The sequence below is a fragment of the Odocoileus virginianus genome, chromosome 6, assembly GCF_023699985.2.
Source record: "Odocoileus virginianus isolate 20LAN1187 ecotype Illinois chromosome 6, Ovbor_1.2, whole genome shotgun sequence".
NCBI lineage: Eukaryota > Metazoa > Chordata > Mammalia > Artiodactyla > Cervidae > Odocoileus > Odocoileus virginianus.
Genome location: NC_069679.1, coordinates 9042496 through 9063970, shown reverse-complemented (window position 1 = coordinate 9063970; position 21475 = coordinate 9042496). Strand labels below are relative to the sequence as shown.

The 21475-nt window shown below is 42.6% G+C and overlaps 1 protein-coding gene and 2 long non-coding RNA genes across 3 annotated transcripts in view; 2 read left to right on the top strand and 1 right to left on the bottom strand.

Annotated features, from left to right (window-relative positions):
• LOC139035558 (uncharacterized) overlaps positions 1 to 6018 on the top strand; it is a 15926-nt gene extending 9908 nt beyond the window's left edge. Inside the window, exons 2-3 of the long non-coding RNA XR_011488154.1 lie at positions 1266 to 1361; positions 2817 to 6018. This is a non-coding gene — a long non-coding RNA (uncharacterized lncRNA). The remainder of the gene's footprint in view (positions 1 to 1265; positions 1362 to 2816) is intronic.
• The window catches only part of LOC139035559 (uncharacterized), a 24250-nt gene extending 2775 nt beyond the window's left edge, over positions 1 to 21475 (bottom strand). The window contains exon 1 of the long non-coding RNA XR_011488155.1: positions 21183 to 21475. This is a non-coding gene — a long non-coding RNA (uncharacterized lncRNA). The remainder of the gene's footprint in view (positions 1 to 21182) is intronic.
• The window catches only part of ANP32A (acidic nuclear phosphoprotein 32 family member A), a 38036-nt gene continuing 35184 nt past the window's right edge, over positions 18624 to 21475 (top strand). Inside the window, exon 1 of the mRNA XM_020880502.2 lies at positions 18624 to 18818. Coding sequence (XP_020736161.1) covers positions 18765 to 18818 — 54 coding nt within the window. The 5' untranslated portion in view covers positions 18624 to 18764. The remainder of the gene's footprint in view (positions 18819 to 21475) is intronic.

The following is a 21475-nucleotide window of genomic DNA, read 5'->3' as shown; positions in this document are numbered from 1 at the left end:
CTTAAAATGCTCAGTTGCTTCAGTCGTATTCAGACTCTTTGCGACCCCATGGACCATAGACTGCTAGGCTCCTCTGTCCATGGGATTCTCCAGGCAAGAATACTGGAGTGGGTTGCCATTTCCTCCTCCAGGTATACTTAAAGTGATGAAAGTGAAAAAAACCTATCACCAAGAATGTTCATAAAGAGAAGTTGCTCAGTCGTGTCCAACTCTTTGTGACCCCATTGACTGTCACCTACCAGGTTCCTCCATCCATGGGATTTTCCAGGCAAGAGTACTGGAGTGGGTTGCCATGAATGTTCATACAATGTTCTTAAATTCACACTTTAATTTTAGTATTTTTTTTCATAGATTGAAAAAGAGTTTTCAGTGTAAACTATCATATTTTCTGTAGTAAAGACAGTTGTACTTCAACCTTTTACAATCTGTATTCCTGTGTCTTTTGGCTAGGACATCCAATACAATGTCAAACAGAAGTGGCAATAGTGAAAATACTTGCCCTTTTCTGACTTTAAGGCAATATTTTTTCAACATTTCACCATAATTGTATCATGTTAGCTCTGGGATTTTCTTAGATGCCCTTTATCAGGTTGAAGAAACTCCCTGCCATGCTAGTTTAAGGTGTTTTAGTTGTGAACTGATGCTCCCTTTTACTGAATGCTTTTTCTGAATCTACTGAGAATATGATATGGGTTTTTACCTATACCTTATTATTGTGACCAGTTTCATTGACTGATTTTCTCATGGTAAACTGTCCTTGTCACCATGGAATAGATCTCATTGGCTAAATTTTGTTTAGGAATATGTACCTATGTTCCTGAAAGATGTTGATCTGTGATTTCCTTTTTTGTAATATCCTTGTAAAGTTTTATATCCAGGATATGCTGAATTCATAAATGCATTAGAGAATATTCTCTTATCCTTTATTTACTGAAAGAATTTGTGTAGATTAGTATCTTTTCTTCACTAAATATGTGATAGATTTCATCAGTGAAGTCATCTGTGCTTGGAGTTTACTTTGTGAAAATGTTTGTTATTAGAAAGGTTTGCTGTCAAAAAAAAAAAAGAAAGAAAGGTTTGCTGTCAATTTACTTAATAGATATAAGACTATTCAGATTTTCTATTTCCTCTTGATTGTATTTTGGTAAACTGTGTTTCAAGCAATTTGCCCATTCATCTAAATATTCATAACTGGTGGCATAAAGTTATTCATAATATTATCTTTCTCTTTTTTTACTTTATGTATTTGTTGGCTGTGCGCACAGGCTTTCCCTGGTTTCGGCGAGCCGGGCCTACTCTTCCTTGCGGAGCGCAGGCTTCTCACTGCCGTGGCTTCTCTTGTTGCAGAGCACCGGCTCTAGGTACGTGGGCTTCCATAGCTGAGGCTCGCAGGCTCAAGAGTGTGGGCTCAGTAGCTGTGGCACGCGGGTTTAGTCACTCCATGGCATGTGGGAATTGTATTGTATTGAACTCTCCAAGTATGATTGGGGATTTGTCTGTCCTTTTCCTCTGCCAGCTGCTGCTTTATGCATTTTATAGCTCTATTCTTAGGTGCATTGTTATTGCTTCCTGTTAACTCTCATCAACTTGGAATTTCTCTTTATTTCAAGTTATAGCTTCTTGGCTTAAATTTTACTTTCTCTGATTATTTGATTACATATGATAATATTAATGTGATCATACTTGCTTTCTTTGATTAGTTGTTTAAATGACATGTCTTTTCACACTTATTTGTGTTTTCATACTTTTGTGCATTTTGGCATGTCTTGTGTAAGCAGCCTGTGATGGGTCTTCTTTTTAAGATTTAGTTTATTTATTCATTCACTTTTGACAGTGCTGGGGCTTCACTGCTACATGCAGGCTTTCTCCAGTTGTGGTGAGCAGGGGTCGCTCTGGTTTTGGGGTGCAGGCTTCTCATCGTGGCGGTTTCTCTTGTTGATGAGTGTGGGCTCTAGGCATGCAGGCTTCAGCAGCTGCAGCTCGTGCATGGCCTTCGCAGTTGCGGCACATGCCCTGTGCCGTGTGGGGTCTTCCCAGACCAGGGATCACACCCATGTCCCCTCATTGGCAGGCGGATTCTTAACCACTGGACCACCAGGGAAGCCCCAGGTCTTTCCTCTTTTAATCTTCTGCCAATCTGTTTTTTTATTGGTTGCTTTGTTCCTTGACATTTACACATACTCTCATGATGACATAATTAAACTGGGGTTAAGTCTGCCTGCCTGCCTAAGTCTCTTCAGTTGTGTCTGACTCTGTGTGACCCTATGGACTGCAGCCAGGGTTAAGTGTACTATATTTTTTTTCCCAATTTTTCCCATCTGTTCTTTTCTCCTTCCCTTCATATCTTCTTTTTGTTAATCAGGTATTTTAATATCCTATTTTATCTATTTGTTTCCCTTTAACTGTCAGTCTTTTCAGCAGTTAATCCTAGAATCTTTTTAAAAAGTATATTCTTATTGCAGTGTACCTACCATTGTCACAAATAATGGAAGAATCTTACGACAGTTTATCTTCATCTCCACACACATATTTTTATTGATTTTATTTGTTTGATTTCCTACTTATGTTATAAACCCCACAAATATTTGTCATTATTGTTACTATTCAATAGTCTTATATTTACTCAGTGTGATGATGTAGGATCTTTTCCTTTTAACCTGATTTTTTTTTAATCATGTAAGCCTGCTAGGGATACAACTCTGAGGCTCTTATTTATCTGAGAACATTTTTTTACCTCTCATATTTGAAGCATTTTTTTCTTCATATGGAATAGTTTGACAAGTTTTTTTGTTGTTTTTGTTTGTTTGACCCTTTAGCAGTTTGAAAGTAAAAGTGAAGTCACTCAGTCCTGTCCAACTCTTTTCGACGCTATGGACTCTAGACCACCATTCTCCTGTGTCCGTGGGGTTTTCCAGGCAAGAACCCACTGGAGTGGGTTGCATGTCCTTCTCTAGGGGATCTTCCTGACCCAGGGATCAAACCCGGTCTCCCGCATTGCAGGCAGACTCTTTACCATCTGAGCCACCAGGGAATCCCTTTTAGCAGTTTAAGGATGTTATTTCATTGTTTTTCAGTGTCCATAGATTTTTGCTAAGATATCAACTATTATATTTAAAATAGTTTCCCCAGGAGGTACTGTGGCTTTTCTTGACCACTTTAAAGATTTTCTTTGTAAGTTAACTTTTCAGAAGTTTGACTGTCGTATCCTTAAACATGGTTTTCTTTTATTATCCTGCTTGGTGTTTATGAAGCTTTCTAAATGTGTGAGCTTTATCATTCATTAAATTAGGAAAATCTCAGCCATCAATCTTCAAATGTCACATATGTCTTGTCTCTCTCTCCTGTTTTGGACTCCAATTACATGTATGTTAAACCTTTTGCCTGTGATCCAAATCTCTGTAATATTTTGTTCTTTTTTAATACTTTTTCTTTCTGTCTTCAGTTTAAGTATTTTATATGACTATATTTGAATCTAGACTCATACTGTAACCATTCAATTAGCTCTTAATTGCAGGTGTTTTAACTTGCATTTCTAGAATGCCCATTTGATTCTTATTCCTAGATTTAAATTCTCTACTGAAGTACTCTTTTTAATTTTGTTCATCTTTTTCTCCAATTTATTTATCATACTAAACATAGCTATTTTGAAGTTTTTGTCTGATAAATGTAATTTATGAATCATCTCTGGGTCTGTTTCTTTTATTGCTTTATCTCGTGATGATTTGTGGGTTTTTTTTTCCCTCTGCACATTCAGGAATTGGGCATGTATATGTGTGTGTCTGTATCCACTAGTTAATACAGTGGTTAACAAAATGAAGAGGTTCTAGATTATATTGTTTCCCTCTAAGGTTGAATCTTGTTCTAGAAACAAGTGTCTATTTAAGTCTAGTCTACTCCTGCTGGTAACACTGCTAGTTCATGGTCTTTAATGCTATGCTGTAGCCTTTCTGGGGCCTTCATCAGTGTGGAGGAATTTGTGAAGCCTTATACATTCTGCAGGGCTTCCCAGGTGGCACTAGTGGTAATGAATCCACCTGCCAGTGCAGGAAATGTAAGAGATGCAGATTCAATCCCTGGGTCAAGATCTCCTGGAGTAGGAAATGGCACTCCACTCCAGTATTCTTGCCTGGAAAATTCGACACTAAAGCCTTTGATTGTGTGGATCACAACAAACTGTGGGAAATTCTTAAAGAGATGAGAATACCAGACTACCATATTTGCCTCTGGAGAAACCTGTATGCAGGTCAAGAAGCAACAGTTAGAACTAGACATGGAACAACAGACTGGTTCAAAATTGTGAACGGAGTACATCAAGGCTGTATATTGTCACCCTGCTTATTTAACTTATATGCAGAGTTCAGTTCACTTCAGATCAGTCACTCAGTCATGTCCGACTCTTTGCGACCCCATGGACTGCAGACCAGGATTGGGATTCCCTGTCCATCACCAACTCCCGGAGCTTGCTCAAACTCATGTCCATTGTGTCAGTGATGCCATCCAACCATCTCATCCTCTGTCATCCCCTTCTCCTCTTGCCTTCAATCTTTCCCAGCATCAGGGTCTTTTCCAGTGAGTCAGTTCTTTGCATCAGGTGGCCAAAGTATTGGAGCTTCAGCTTCAGCATCAGTCCTTCCAATGAATAGTCAAGACTGATTTCCTTTAGGATTGACTAGTTGGATCTCCTTGCAGTCCAAGGAACTCTCAAGAGTCTTCTCCAACACCACAGTTCAAAAGCATCAATTCTTCAGCACTCAGCTTTCTTTATAGTCCAACTCTCATCCATACATGACTACTAGAAAAACCATACGTTTGACTAGATGGACCTTTGTCAGCAAAGTTAATGTTTCTGCTTTTTAATATGCTGTCTAGGTTGGTCATAGCTTTTCTTCCAAGGAGCAAGCATCTTTTAATTTCATTCACCATCGGCAGTGATTTTGGAGCCCAGGAAAACAAAGTCTCTCACTGTTTCCATTGTTTCCCCATGTATTTGCCATGAAGTGAGTTCAGTTCAGTTCAGTCGCTCAGTCATGTCCAACTCTTTGTGACCCCATGAACCGCAGCATGCCAGGCCTCGCTGTCCATCACCAACTCCCAGAGTCCACCCAAACCCATGTCCATTGAGTCGGTGATGCCATCCAACCGTCTCATCCTCTGTCATCCCCTTCTCCTCCTGCCCTCAGTCATTCCCAGCATCAGGGTCTTTTCCAATGAGTCACCTCTTCTCATCAGGTAGCCAAAGTATTGGAGTTTCAGCTTCAACATCAGTCCTACCAATGAACACTCAGGACTGATCTCCTTTAGGATGGACTGGTTGGCTCTCCTTGCAGTCTAACGGACTCTCAAGAGTCTTTTCCAACACCACAGTTCAAAGGCATCAATTCTTTGGTACTCAGCTTTCCTTATAGCCCAACTCTCACATCTATACATGACCACTGGAAAAACCACAGCCTTGACTAGAGGAACCTTTGTCGACAAAGTAACATCTCTGCTTTTTAATATGCTGTCTAGGTTGGTCATAACGTTTCTTCCAAGGAGTAAGTGTCTTTTAATTTCATGGCTGCAGTCACCATCTGCAGTGATTTTGGAGCCCAGAAAAATAAAGTCAGCCACTGTTTCCACTGTTTCCCCATCTATTTGCATCATGCAAAATGCAGGCGGGATGACTCACAAGCTGGAATCAAGATTACTGGGAGAAATATCAACAACCTCAGATATGCAGGTGATACCATGATAATGGCAGAAAGGAAAGAAGAACTAAAGAGCCTCTTGATGAAGGTGAAAGAGTAGAGTGAAAAAGCTGTCTTAAAACTCAACATTCAAAAAAAAAACAACAAAACATGTTTATGGCATCTGGTCCCATGGCAAGTAGATAGGGAAAAAAATGAAAACAGTGACAGATTTTATTTTCTTAGGCTCCAAAATCACTGTGGATGATGACTGCAGCATGAAATTAAAAGGCACTTGCTCCTTGAAAGACAAGCTATGACCAACCTAGACAGCATATTAAAAAAGCAGAGACATCCCTTTGTCTTCAAAGGTCCATCTCGTCAAATCTATGGTTTTCTCAGTAGTCATGTATGGATGTGAGAGTTGGACCATAGAAAAGGCTGAGTGCCAAAGAATTGATGCTTTTGAACTTGAGAGTCCCTTGGACTGCAAGGAGATCAAACCAGTCAATCCTAAAGGAAATAAGTCCTGAATATTTATTGAAAGGGCTGATGCTGAAGCTGAAGCTCCAGTACTTTGGCCACCTGATGGGAAGAGCCAACTCATGGGAAAAGACCCTGATGGTGGGAAAGGTTGAGGGCAAGAGGAGAAGGGGGGTGACAGAGGATGAGATGGTTGGATGGCATCACTGACTCAATGGACATGAATTTGAGCAAACTCTGAGAGATAGTGCAGGATAAGCACTGGTGTGCTGCAGTCCATAGGGTCGCAGAGTTGGACACGACTGCGTGACTGAACTGAACTGAACCTCTCACGTCTCCCCATATTGTGAAACCTCTGAAATCTCTGTTCAGCTCTCAGCCTCCCAGAAATTGTTCTCTGCTAGGTCTCCTAGAGTCTTGCCTTGCTCATTGACATCTCAACAGTGGGCCAAGTAACTGAGGGAAATTTTTGTGCAATTTTGGAGGGCTTCTTCTCTGCAGCTCCCTTCTTAAGGCACCTTGCTTTTCCAAACCCACCTGGGTTAGCAGGTCTTAAGTTTGATCTCTTTCCTGTGCCCCGAGACACTCCTGTTCTCTGCTTGGGCTCTACATCCCTGGGGTAGGAAGAACATGCAGCTGACCTCAAGTGCTTCCTTCTTCTGCCTTGGTTGCTGTCCAGTGTCATCAATCATTGTTTTATACCATTCATCTAACTTTATTGTTGTTTATAGCAGGCAGGTGAGTCAAATATCAGGTACTCAATCACAACCAGAGCTGGAAATCAAGAGATTCATTTTTGTAAAGGGAGTGAATTTAAGGGACATTTATTTTTTTTCTCATCTGTAACCATTGAGAAAGGCTAAGCATAAATATCCTCTTATTAACTGCTGCCACTCAAATTCAAATTCCAAACTGAAAGTCTTATCATTTTAGAGTTCTCGCCTTTATTTTCATGCCTCCCTTAACATAATTAATAGCTTAATAAAATAAATTCAGTCTAATCTTTGCTAAATTTTCTATTCATAAAATTGGAGTGAAACAAAAACATTTGCATATTTATTTTCATATTTATAGAGCATTACAGACAAAAAGTTAGATTTCTTAGGTCAAAGATAGAACACAATAGTACAAGTGCTAAAACAGATTTCCTTAGTTTTCGTTGTGGAACATGATGCTTTGATATATGTATATATTGCAAAACGACTACCACAATAAGTTTAGCTAACTGACATCCATCACCACAAAGAGTTTTGTGGGTTATTTTTTCATGTTATAAGAACTTCTAAGACCTACTCTTTTAGCAGCTTTCAAATGTACAACACAGTATTGTCAACTTTGGTCACCATGCTGTACATTGCATCCCCAGGACTTATAACTGGAAGTTTGTACCAAAAGGTAAAAAACTGCCTTTCCCCATTTTCTCCACCTGCTCTCCCCCATCTCTGGCAACATCAGTCTGTTCTCTGCACCTATGAGTTCAGTTTTTTAAGATTTCACTTAACAGTGAGATTACACAGTGTTTATATTGCTCTGACTTCTTTCATTTAGGATAATGCTCTCAAGGTCGATCCATGTTGTTGCAATGCACTCATCCATCAGTGTATACTTAGGTTGTTTCTATATCTTGGCTATTGTAAATAATGCTGCAGTGGACATGAGGGGCAGATATCTTTTCCAGGCAGTGATTTTTTTCCTTCAGCTGTATACCCAGAAGTAAAATTTCTGGATCATATGATAGTCCTATTTTTCATCTTTTGAGGAAACTCCATACTGTTTTCTGTAGCAGGTGCACCAATGTACATCCTCACCAGCAGTACACAAGTGTTCCCTTTTCTCCAAATCTTTGACAACACTTGTTGTCTCTTGTATTTCTGATCAAAGACATTTTAATAAGTGTGAGATGATAGACCACTGAGATTTTGATTTGTATTTCCCTGATAATTAGTGATGCTGAGCACCTTTTCAGGTACCTGTTGGCCATTTATATGTCTTCTTCAGAAAAAAAATGTCTGTTCAGTTCCTCTATACATTTTTTTCATTGGATTCTTTTTTTTAATATTATGAATTATTGTTTATATATTTTGACTATTAACTCCTTACCAGATACATGATTTGCAGAAAATTTCTCCCATTCTATAGGCTGATTTTTCATTTTATTGATAGTATCTTTGGCAGTGCAGAAGTTTTTTAATTTGATGTAGTCTTACTCATTTATTTTTAATATTGTTGCCTGTGTTTTTGGTATCAAATCCAAAAATCATGGTGAAAATCAGTGTTAAGGAGTTTACCCCTATGGTTTCGTCTAGAAATGTTGTGGTTTCAGGTCTTTGAGCTTTGTCGTATCATTCTGTCTTGCTTTTTGATGAATGTAAAACCCAAAGGAATAAATATTGTATACCTTTATTAAAACTCGCAGAGACACAAAATTAGAGTTTGGGAGCTCTGTAATTCCCATCTCTCCTACAAATTGTCTTTTAAGACAATTCAATCCCTGGGTAGGAGCCTAAAATAAAAGGCAATTCCTGAGTAGGAATCTAAAATAAAAATTTTATAGTAGAAAAGCTTCTGTGTTATGGTCATAGAAACAAGAATTTATTTTTGTTTCCCTCATGTTGGAAAGAATAAAGAAGTTGCTTAGCCATCTTTGTTTCTTCAATACCCTATTGCTATTTATGTGACACTGAAGATCAAAGTTATTTAAATCAAGGGTCCCTGATCTCTGGGATCTAATGCCTGATGATCTGAAATGAAGATGATGTAACAATAATAGAAATAAAGCATGCAATAAGCGTAATGCCCTTGAATCATCCCAAAACCATCGTCCCCCACCCCCAGTCCATGGAAAAATAGTTTTATATGAAATCAGTCCCTGGTGCCAAAAAGGTTGGGGACCACTGATTTAAATGTTTCAAAGAAACTTTTAAAAGTAGGGTGCCAACTATGCTCGAAGCATTTATTTAGCCGTGTGTGTGTATGTGTGTGTGTGTGTGTGTGTGTTTATCTGTGTTGTGCTGTGCTAAGTTGCTTCAGTTGTGTCCAACGCCTTTTGACCCTTTGAACTGCAGCCCTCCAGGCTCCTCTGTCTATGGATTTCTCCAGGCAAGAATACTGCAGTGAGTTACCATGCCCTCCTCCAGGGCATCTTCTCGACCCAGGAATCAAACTTGTGTCTCACTGTGTCGCTTGCATTGGCAGACAGATTCTTTACCACTAGCACCACCTGGGAAGCTCTAGATATATGTAAATATATATAATGTTTGACACATTTTTGTTACCCCTCCATTATGTCAGATCTTCCAAATGTGCCAGACATTCTTACCTTCAGAGTTACTGTGGGAGGGCTAATTGAACATAGTACATGGAAGTAAGTGGTCTCTTGATAACTTTTGTAGTGTTAAAAAAGCTCAAGGAAGTAAAGACCTTATTTGTTTGGGTGGATCATAAAAGGTTAAATGATGCAGTGTTATCAAAATTCATCTTAAATTTTGGGTAGAACTTTGGTAAGGATAAAAAGGAAAGGGCAGATCACATCGAAGTGATACAAAGGGAGAGTCACATCAAAGGTAGAAAAGAGGGGAATAGCAGATGATCTAATTTGTCTAGAAATTAGAGGTAACAATGGGAAGGTAGTGCAGGGTCTTCTCATTGGGGGACTAAATGCTAGTTTGTGGGGTGTAAGCCACCTGGAACCAAAGAGGCTACTGTTGATGGAAGGAACACTGTGACTAGAGCTCAGAAATATTCATCTGGTCATGGGAGGATATCAGGACCGCAGGGCCAGTGCTGGCCCACAGACGTTTCTAACTACATGAGTAGAAAATCTTGGAGAATGTCATGCTTTGCATAAAATTTATTTAAGGTAAAAGACTTTCCTATATTCTGAAATTAGCCCTCTCTATTCTACTATTTAAAAAATAGTCTATAGAAAATATATGATAAGTCCCCATGTTCATTCCAGCATTATTTGCAGTAGAAAAGACATGGAAACAAACTGTCAGTGTATGAATGGATAAATTATGATATATACATATTTATAAATATTAATATATGTGATACATATGACTTTGATATATTTATATATGACTGTTATCCAGCCATAAAAAGGAAGTTTTTAAAATAAGGTTCTTATTTGGTGAAATTAAAAGTTGGCAATCATATATTTGTCCTTAAAACTTTTTTTTTTTTTTATATTATTGGTCAGAAAATTAAAAGCCTGGGAGCTACTGTCATATAGGGTCAATTAGAGCTGGTTGAGTACTCTTGGACAGAATGGAGAAAGTGGGCTGAAAGGAGGAAAGATATTGGGAAATAAAACTTAGAAGATGAAGCAACCATTTGGCTATGTGAGTCAACAGAGGACAATTCGAAAGGTGCCCTAATAAAAACAGGAGAGTGAGGAACATGATGGTATTTTGGTAGAGGCAAAGCAGGCAGAATCAGGCTTCCCTGTTAGCTCAGTTGGTAAAGAATCCGCCTGCAATGTGGGAGACCTAGGTTTGATCCCTGGGTTGGGAAGATCCCCTGGAGAAGGAAACAGCTACCCACTCCAGTATTCTGGCCTGGAGAATTCCATGGACTGTACAGTCCATGGGGTTACAAACAGTCAGACACGACTGAGCAACTTTCACTCACTCAAAGCAGGCAGAGGCTAACAGGGCAGATCATTTTAGTTGTGGCAATGTTTTGTGGATGATCCTGTAGGAAACTTGAAAAATGTCCATTGGGCAACTGAAATGTCAGTCTGGAGCTTGGAAGAGAGGTCATTTCTTGATCAAAGAACATATTTATTTTATACCTACTATGAGCTAAGCACTAAATTTTGGGGGAAAAGATATATTTGCGTGTCATTTATACAGACTCCCTTACAATGATCTTTTCTTCATTAAGTACTTGTTTCTTAATACAGTCATCCTTGGGGGTCCATGGGGGTTTGATTCTAGGACCCACTGCAGATACCAAAATCTGAGGATGCTTGAGTCCCAGTGTTGGCCTCTGAAGCTTTCCCTCTGCATCCATGGATTCAACCAACCTCAGTTGTGTTCTACTGCCTTTATTTTTTTAAATCTGCATGTTAGTGGACCTACACAGTTCAAGCTCATATTGTTCAAGAGTCAACAGTATAGCTATTTTATTTCTCTTTATGGTGCTTTAGAACCTCTAATTCAAAGATATATCACAAATACAGTAATAAATATCTAAAATTTACAACTGATCTACAAAATCATAAATGAATCAAAAACTAAGACTGAAAAAAAGTTTTATTAGTGTATTAGTTAGCTGAGGCTTCAGTAACAAATAAACAAATATGTAACAGCACAGTACCATAAGGTCTCTAACTTGGTCACACTCTACCTCTTGATGAGCAAGTGAATAGGTTGGTAGAATGGCTCTCCAGGGAGACCCAGGCAGATCAGGGGGTCCACCTTCATGAACAACACATGGCTTCTAAAGTCACTCTGTCACTTCCATCTCAGTCAGCATGCATTCAAGATTTCATCCCTCAAAGTGGCAAACATTACTTCTACTCACACTATACTGGCTAGAACTCAGATATATGGCTCAATCTAACACAGGCAGCTGGGAGGCACAGTCAAGCTTTATGTCCAGGAAGGAGAGGAAATGGATTTGGTTGAATAATTAGCTGTCTGCCATGGTTTGTATTATTAATAAATTGTCTGAGAAGGAGTTAAATTCTAATAAGTGATGCACTTGATCATGAAGAGCATTTAGTCTGTCAATGAATAGAATCTTGAGTACAGCATCTCTGGAGAGAAGTTACTGCCATTTATAAGGAACATCTATTCATGTAAGAGTTAAACCATGCTTTAATAGTTGTAAAAATAAAACAGTTGAATTCCTATAAGGTTGTGCAGAGTCCTTGCCAGGGTATCATTTGCTTTTTCCAGCTGAAAAGCAATCTAAGCTAAGTGACCTGAGATGATGGGGGGCAAGAGGAAAAAGGACAGCATCCCAAGATTAATATGTTTTCTATAAGCAGATCCTTTCCGACCTTCCTTTTTGTTCCCAGGAACGTGGGCCTCTTTGATGTGTTTGTGGTTTTTGCATTTCTTTCCCCATCAGCATTTTTTCTTCAAAATTGTCCTTAAAGTGACTGCATCCTATTGTGAACCCTTACTTAGCCTGTGACCACTTGCCTATTTCAAATAAATTTTTACTACAAATCTCATACTCTTCAGCTTAGTTCTGCACCTGAACCTGAACACATGTTCACAGTAGACAGAAATCCAACAGCAGTAAAAACATCACTACTCGTGATCTTATATCACCTGCTATCCAGAGATCTCTGCATTTATTCATAATGTATAACTTGTAGATTACTCCTATCTTTAGCATAGCCCTTAGGACTAAATTCTTTGTGACTTAAAATCAATTATCTCTACTGCAGATCCTTCTTCTCAACGTCTTAGTTATTACCAGCTCAGCTTTGTTAAGTAGTTTGTTGACATCACATTGTTTCTTGTGGCCTCAGGTTTGGAGAGGGAAGCATTTGAAAGAAAATTAGAGTTCAGCTATTAGTTCTGTTTTAGGTTGATCCTAGATAGGTGATGCAATCTTGTCTTAGTCTCTTTGGATTGCTTTAACAAAATACCACAGGTTGAATGGTTTGTAAGTTAAAAGAAATGTGTTTAACAGTTCTGGAGGCTAGGAGTTCAAGGTCAGTGCCAGCATGGTTGGGTGAAGGTTGTCTTCCAGGTTGCAGGCTTCTCACTGTGGGGCCTCTTTAATAAGGGCACAAATCTCAATCATGAGGGCTTATGATTTAGTCACGTCCTGTGGGAGGAGGCCCCACTTCCTAAAACCAACACTTTGGGGATTAGGATTTCAACATATGAATTGTAGGGGAAGGTGCACAAACATTCAGACCATAGCAAGTCTCTTCCTGGTAAATAGTAGTGAGCAGGGGAGGAGCTCAGACAAGGCTAATTTGGATCTTTAGGAAACCTTCACAGTATTATTTCATCAAAACATTTCAGTGGATTTTGCTTTTGGTCATCTAGCATCAGAATACTCTTTGGGCAGGATTCTTAAATAGATGGGAAGCAGCACTGTAGAAGCTACAGGGGGCAGATAATCTTTTCCTCTGATAGCTGGGGGCATCTGCAAATGGTCGTGCCCAGGGCTTTGAACCTTGAAGGTGTGACACAAAAATGAAGGCTTGTGAAAAATCATTCACAGCAGTGGAGGGTTGTAGAGTCCGCAGGCTAGAGCTGACTTCTGCCATACCTAGAGTACCACATTAACTGTTCCAGATCACTCAGCTTTACTGCTCTTTTCCTCTACCTTGGTCTTTGGTTATGTGATATAAGATTTTGCCTACTGCTTCTTCAGTCAGGGAAAGTTTCTATTGTCTGCAACTAAGAATTCCTACTAGCACAAACATCCCCAAAATCTGCTGTATTTCCTATTAAAATAATGTTTTCTTCTTGCAAAAATTACTTATCAACTGAAAACCTTAGAAATGATATAGACAGGAACAAAAAAGTGTAACCTCATCACCCACAGAGAACCTCTGTAAAAAGTTTTAAGCATGTTTCTAGTGCATACTCTCCTAGACTTTTCCCTGGATATGTGAACATATTGTTTATTTAGCTATTACAAAAAAATGCTGCCACACTGTGACCAACATGGTTATTTACCTGCTATTCTGCCTCATTTATAATACTGCTTCTCCCCATGAACTTGAATATAGACATCATGAGTTGGTCCAGCCTTGTGAAAAGTATTTGTCACCCTTGGGCAAGTTGCCTTTGAATAAACATATGTAGAAGTGACATAATTATCCTACACAAGAAGGTATATAAAATGATTTCAGACAAGTTTTCCTCTGCTGGGTAAAAATCCTCATATGACTCGGTGAGGTCAAGTGATATGTAATTTTTATATTCAAGTTGCTACAATTCAGAATTTCAGAGTAAGTTCAGGTTATAGGTATACTCTTCTGAGGACCTAATATTTCCATGAAATAATTTTAAAATTACTAACTTCTTGGAGTGCATTAATTGATCTCTAAGAAGAATTATAGAATATACATTTTAAAATAATTACTTTTATATACAAATAACTGCCATTACAAAGTAGGTAAGCTGAGAGGACAACTTTACCAAGCAGGCTTAAACTTAGAGACTATTTGCAGATAGTAAATATATTAAGATTTCTTAAGAAAGTCTGTTCTCTACCTCTTCCTTCTTAATAGACTTCAGTACTCTTCTTCAAAGAGAACTTCAACCCCAGATAGATTAAGATGAATTAGTAGATTCTAAATGCATTTTTATTTTTTCAACCTCTGTTGCCCTCAGCCTTGTTCTGTGGCTCTTCATTCCATTATTTGCCTTTAACGCATTTTTTTTTTTTTTCCCTCATGGCACTGTTGTTGTTTAGTCAGTAAGTCCAGGCTGACTCTTTGCGACCCCATGGACTGTACCCCGCCAGGCTCCTCTGTCCATGGAATTCTCTAGGCCATTCCCTTCTCCAGGGATCTTCCCAACCCAGGGATCGAACCCAGGTCTCCTCCATTGGCAGGCAGATTCTTTACCTCTAAGCCATAGGGAAGCCCTTTTATAGCCATATTTAATACTAAAAATAAGAGCCTATAGCTATGGTTTTCTTCCCAGTGAATGGTAAACAAACTTTCCTATTGCTACTCTCAAACTACCTTTAATAAATATATTAAAGAAACAGACTCCCAAAATTTCTAGTGAGTTCTTAACAAGTATATAGGTGATAGTTCTTTTTTTCTTTTCAAAACAAACTACCTTTAAGCTGCTTTTGTGATTTTTTACTATTTTAAAAATCATATATAATGACTATTTTCATTATATATTGCATAATGACAGTGCTTTTTCTCCATAACCAACTCAATGATAAGGTGTCAATAATTTAATAAAATTCAGTAATTCTGAAAAAATTTGCATGATAAAATCATCCCGTGCTTTATTAAGCAAAAGAATTAAGAATGTTTAACTTTTTAGATCCTGAACCTCAACATGCCTTTGCTATTCAAATCAAAATGCAGTAGCCTCCACATTTGTTACCATGAATTTCAAAAGAATAATTTACATTTCTAAAAAAAGGGGGGGAAATAATCTGCATTTGTAAAAGCTATTTATATAGGAAGACAAAAGAAAACATAACTAAGCTGGAGTCTTTCCATATCATTGTCTTTTGGGGTTCAGGGAGCAAAACCATGATGTAGGTGAACAAGTACTATGGCCAGGTTCCAGTGTATGTGATTCAAGCTGAAGAACAAGAAGTTGAACTGTGAATATGTTAACTTGCCTCATAAAAGGATGCTAACCAGAGGGTCTCCACTTTTAGAGACCGGGCAAGGGTAAATGAGTTAAAATGGCGGCAGCAGCATCAACGTGGGTTACTTATAAAGCAGTGCTTTTCAAAATGTATCAAGAGGCTAAGGACACCCATTGCTCATACCTCTTAGAAAACAAGATTGCTCATTTGCTGGGAAGGGTTCTTGAAGGAAAGTATCCTTCCTGTTCTGGAAGGCAGGATGGTATCTTTCCTTACTTGAAGGCCATCTTTCTCCCTGGGGCCTCAAACTTTTGAATTGTATCTCATTTATTCTTCTCAAGGTGAATCAAATCCAGTTCCAGAAGTTACAAACTCTGTATATTTCATAACCTAACTCCCATTGTAGAATCATTCACGAGTTAGGAACTCATCTTCCCACTCCAAAATTCAGCCACATTCCTTGATACGGGGCTTCTCTTCTTACTATGTCTGATATTCAGAGCCAGAAGGGAACATTTATTTCCTGTAATATGCAATGAAGTCCAATTTAAGAAACAACTCTGTAAAATAGGGACTATAAGGACAGTGGTGGTGGTGTTTTGTTTTGATGTTTGGTTAAGTAGCCTGGGGCAAATGGCTCAGCTTTGGCTGAGCTATATAATTTCTTTTTGGTAACAAAAATCAAAATCACTAAAATTTTCTGAGAAATAAACTACAACAAATCTGTTTGTGAATGACAGAAAAATCCCTTCTTTCAAAGTATGTTGGAAGTAAGTATTCAATTGGCTAAATACACTTTTTGGATATTTTAACTTCTGTAATGACTGACATCCAGTAAAGCCTTCAATTTTCTAAAACCAGTACAAAAGCTGTTTTAAGTTTAATATTTTGAGTAGTAATCAAGTCACGACTTCTTCAATTCTGATTTGGTCCTGTACATTCTTTTTAACAGGGGTTTGGGCTCCCAAGTCCTCCTCACCAGTCTTTGTATGTTAAAGTGAGTTATTTGTTTCAGTTTAGCAGAGCTGGATGGTAGGTAGCTCTGCATTTGATTGGTTGACTTTTAAAGGATTACTTCTCTGGAAAGATACAGTCTCAAACCACATTGCTAGTGGAGTGGACTTAGCTGCAGTTAAAATTTTAAATTGAAGATGAGCATTTACCATCAGAGAGAACATAAACTTCAGGACTCTTGTGTTACATAGATTCTGTGTATCATATTTCAGCATTATGTGTTTGTGATGAAGAGCTCTGTTTTCAAGCAACCTTAAATACCATATCCAGAAGTAACAACTGACTCTAGCAAAGAGAGGTAATTTGGGGTCCCTGTTTTATAATGAAACCAATATATTTTAAAACGATAAATTCCGACTACACAAATTGATGTCAATAAGATTAACAAAACTGATGAATGACATCTGCTAACACAAGTCAAATAAAACATCCCATATAATACTTACACCCAGATGAAATAAAACAATGGCTTTCCAGTTTTATTTTGCATCTCCAGTTACTCAAAAAGTAAACATGACCCCTTTTCAAATTTCACTTAATATTTTACCTGAAAGAACTTACTGAGTAAAATGCTTAGTTGTAGGATTTCACATTTGCAATCCATCAGGTTACAATTTTAAAGTTAAAGTTTCTTCCCCGGTGTAGGCATTCTATAGTGCTTTTTATTTACATTGTCACTTTTTATTTCCTCCTAAATTTTATATGTTCAAGAATATAACTGTATAGGAGTTATGTAAAAATATTTAAAACTTGCAACATACATACATATTGGTTTATCTATCCCTTGAACCCATGTCTCTGAAAAATAAATACAGTGTATCCAAAAGAACTACCTTGGAGCACATGAGGAAGAGTATAGAGGTGTAGAAATAAAAGAATCGAAAAATACTTGTGTGATGTTTTTGTCCTGTTGACAGCAGTCCCTATGATCTGTTAACAGACATAGGCAGCCAACTTAGTACACGATATATGTTCTAGAACTGGCCACAATAAGTTGGTAACCAAGTGAGAATTAAGGCTTTAAGATCTCTCACAACAACTGTGATTCAAAAACCCCAAAGCAAGCAAACCCTAAAACCTGGAGAAAGTGCTCCAAATAGAGCCTCTTTGGCAGTCCAAATTGAACCAAATGACTCAGGTGGACAATTAAAAACCGTGCGCCGTTTTCTTTCACTAGGTCAATAAAGTCCATAAATAATGTTTGGTCCAGAAAACTAGACTTACTAGCACCTTCCTTTTCCATTTAAAAAATATTCAGAATATTCAGCATCAATTCTTAATCCATGGTCTTCACTCATTTATTGACTAAACAAGACTGCCGGTGCCTCTAGATCCCTCTTTCCAAGCTGACCTTATATGACAACAAACTGAAATGTTGTCTAAGCAGACCCTCTAAGCAGAGGGTCTAGACCGCGAGGTAAGTCATTCAAAGGTGGACCCATCTTGCTTATTTACTTATGTATTCAAGGGGCTGTGATGGCCACGGCTGGACGACGAGGAGGGAGGCGAAGGGTCGCGCAGATTGTGAGCCGCAGACCCGGAGTGGGAACCCGCGGAGGAAATGGGGGGCAGCTGCCTCGCTCCGTTAGCTCGGCCCTCTGGACCCAGAAAATGACCAATCCCTCCCCCAACTGCACCCTTGACCCCTCCCCCCTTTCCAGGCCTTTCATCTGCCCGCCCGCCGGGCAGTCCGCGGCCCCCAGACCTCTCGCCGCCTGCCTCTTTCCACAGCCCAGTCGTGCGGCGCGAACAGACCCGGGGCGAAGCCCACGGCCCGGCGAGGACCCCTACCCCCCGGCCCCTCCGGCCGCACCCCTCCCTTTCGTGTAACGCACCTGCGGCCCCGCCCCCGGCCAAAAGCTGAGGCGGCGGCGGGCTGGCGAGGCCGGGCGGCTCGGCCCTCCAGGCACAGTCGCCTTCCCTTCCCCCGCCATTCCGCCCACCCCCCTCGCTCAGCCACCGAGCTGCCGCCGCGCTCCTCAGCCGCCCCGAAATCTAAAGGGGTCCGTCTCCGGCACCACAACCAAATGGCTGAGCCTCCCTGGCCGGCTGCGCAGCCCGCCCATTGGTCCCTTCCCCCCCCGCCTCCACCATCATTCGCTGTTGCCCGGAGATCGGCGGCGGCAATTGGCTAACGCTGCTGCCACTCATTCGCGGGGCCGCCGATCCCGCCTCCACGGTGATCAGGTTAGTGTGCGCCGCGGGTGCTGGGGGCTCGAGAACCGAGCGGAGCTGGTTGAGCCTTCAAAGTCCTAAAACGCGCGGCCGTGGGTTCGGGGTTTATTGATTGAATTCCGCCGGCGCGGGAGCCTCTGCAGAGAGAGAGCGCGAGAGATGGACATGGACAAACGGATTCATTTAGAGCTGCGGAACAGGACGCCCTCTGATGTGAGCATTTGCCAAAAATATCTCTGTCGGTGCATTCTCCTACTTTGTGTGTGTGCGCGTTAGGGGGAGGCACTTTTTTTTTGAGGGGGGGCGCCCGGGAGATGTGGGTTTGGGGGTCGAACTGCAAATGAATTGCAAGGTTGGGGGGTTGCAATGCCATCCAAGCATGTTCCGGCTGCCGCCGCCGCTGCCCTTGGTGTGTGACTACCTGTGCGTGTGCTCCCGCGTGTGCGAATGTGGGTGCGAGAGTGTGCGTGCGAGTGTGCACCCATCGGGGGCCAGCGGGCGCACGCGTTTGGGTCGGAGAGAATGAGGCAAAATAACCCTCTGAGCTCTCTGCTCCCGTGACTCCGTCTGGGGGAAAGATTAACGAGGGAGGAGGAGGAGAGGGGCTGCCTCCTGGATTTAACAACAAAAAAAGGGGGTTTTATATTTTATAAATGAATCCCCCCTTCCGCCCCCCTCCCGCGCCTTCCCCCTCCCTTTCTCTCTCTCTCTCTCGCACACACACAATAAGTTTTGGGCTTCGCAAGTCCGGTTTAGTTTCTGATAAATGTGGGCCGAGGCCCCTGGGGAGAGCGCGTGGGGAGGGGGCTGCAGCGGAGTTGGGAATGGCTCGAGTTTAAAGTGCGTCTTCATTTCTTTGCAGTGATGAGGCGAGAGACGGGGGAGCCATATTTGTAACTTTGTAGTGTTCGTGAACGCGCCCTTTCTCTCCCTCCCTCCCTTTCTCTGCCTCCCTTCCTCTCCTCCTCTGTCTCCCTCACTCTTTCCACCCCACCTTCGGGCCAGATGCTGATGTTTCTTCCTTTCCTTCCGAAGGGAGGATAAATGGAAAGAGGGGGGGGGGGAGGGATTTTCGAACGTGCAAAGGCACAGATAATCCCCGCGCCTCCCCACCTCGCGCGATCGCTACTGCAAGTTACCCAAAGGCTACGTCCCGGTCCCCTCTCGCCCCTGCTCCTTCCGGCCTCCCTAAGATGCCAGCCTTTGAGCCCTGACGCCCCCCGGCCCGTCTTTCTCTAGGGTGGGCTTCTTGGCAGCCATTCGGCGCCCGATTAATAAATGGGCTCGGGAAACTTTGTCAGGACGCGAGCTGCCCAGAGCTGGTGCCCGTGGTGGGTATTGGCTGGGTCCAGATTTATGCGGGCACAGCAGACACGCAGCTCGGGGATGGGAGTTTGCCTTCCCGTCGCCGTTATTGATTGGGCAGCAGCGGGTGTACAGCCGGAGGAAACTTACACGGATGGGAACTGGGAGGCTCGGGCGAAAGCTCACCCCCACGGAGGGGAAAGGTGAGGGTGGGTTACTCGGACGCCCGTTTTTATTTCTGTCTCCCTCTCGCTTTCAAACACTGTTTTATGTGAGTTGGCGGCTCAGCGGAGGAGACCCCGGGTCTGGGGCGGAGACGCTGGCTGACTCCTCTGGTGGCCCCTCCGGGACCAGCGGAGCGCGGGCGAGTGGACACCCCCAACCCAGCCCCGGTGGCCAGGGTTCCACAGAGTTAGGAGTTTGGGGAGCACCGTGCGCTGACCTGTCGCCCCTCCAACCCGTTAAAACCCAAATTCCTGGCGGAGGCAGGCCTTGTTTCCTCTTTTCTCTAGTTCCTCCCCCAAACCTGAGTGAGACTTTTGAAAACAAGATCCTTTTTGTGCCCCCCCCCCCCCCCCATCATAACGCAGCTGTGGACTGTAGACGTGCAGTGCCTTATGGCGCGCAGGGCGGGGAGGGGGTGGCGGAGGAGGGGAGGGGTTGCCCGCCGGAGGACGCTGGAGTTTCCGCGAACAATTTGCCGGCGGTTTGCGTTTCTCTGGCCAGTTTCATCCCAGCTTGGACCCCGAGCCAGAGGACTGGGGGGCTGGGTGTGGTGATGGGGGAGGGGGCCGGAGCCGCGGGCTTCCCGCGTACTTTCCGGAAGCCCCCCGTGCGGAGGGGGAAGGGCGCCAAGTAGGGGGCCGGGGTCGCGGCAGGAGGGTGTGGAGGCGCGGTTCGCGCGGCCAACCCTACCCCCGCTGCTGGCCAACTGGGAGCGAGATCGAAAGCGGGTCGAACCGGCTCTTTAAACTTCCCGAGTGTGTGCTGGGGGAGGGGAACGCGCCGCGCCGATCTGGGAGCGATTTCTCACGCTTCGCCCCCTCGCCTCCCGGCCCACACGCCTGCCCCTTGCCTTGAGGCGGGGTGGGGGTGGAGGGGGCACTTTCTGCCCGTTTGGGGAGGAGGGGGAGAAAGCTAGCTAATGAGGGACAAAAGGGGTGGGGGAGGAGGGGCTCGTTTTTTAGACGTTCTTAAAATAAATAGCTCCCGGAGAGCGCCCCCTGCACCTCTCCCTGCCCTGCTCCCCCCGGGACCCCCCATCACACCCACCTTGGGAGCCTCTCCCAACTCTGATCCGGGGGCTGGTGGCCACGCCGCGACGCCGAAATAGGACGAGCAGCCATGTTTCCCGGGTCTCGCGCGGCCCGCCCCGCCCCTCCCCCATGGCGCGGCCGGCGCCGAGCGCGGGGCTCCGAATGCGGGCGCCGGGCTCCATGCGGCGCGGGGCGCGGGCCGGCGGCCGGGCGACTGGGCGGCCGGGCCTCGTGCGCGCGAGCCGGGCCGCGGGCGCGCGGGGCTGGCCCTCGGGCGGGCCTTTTGGCTTCCCGAGCTGGTTTGGAGCT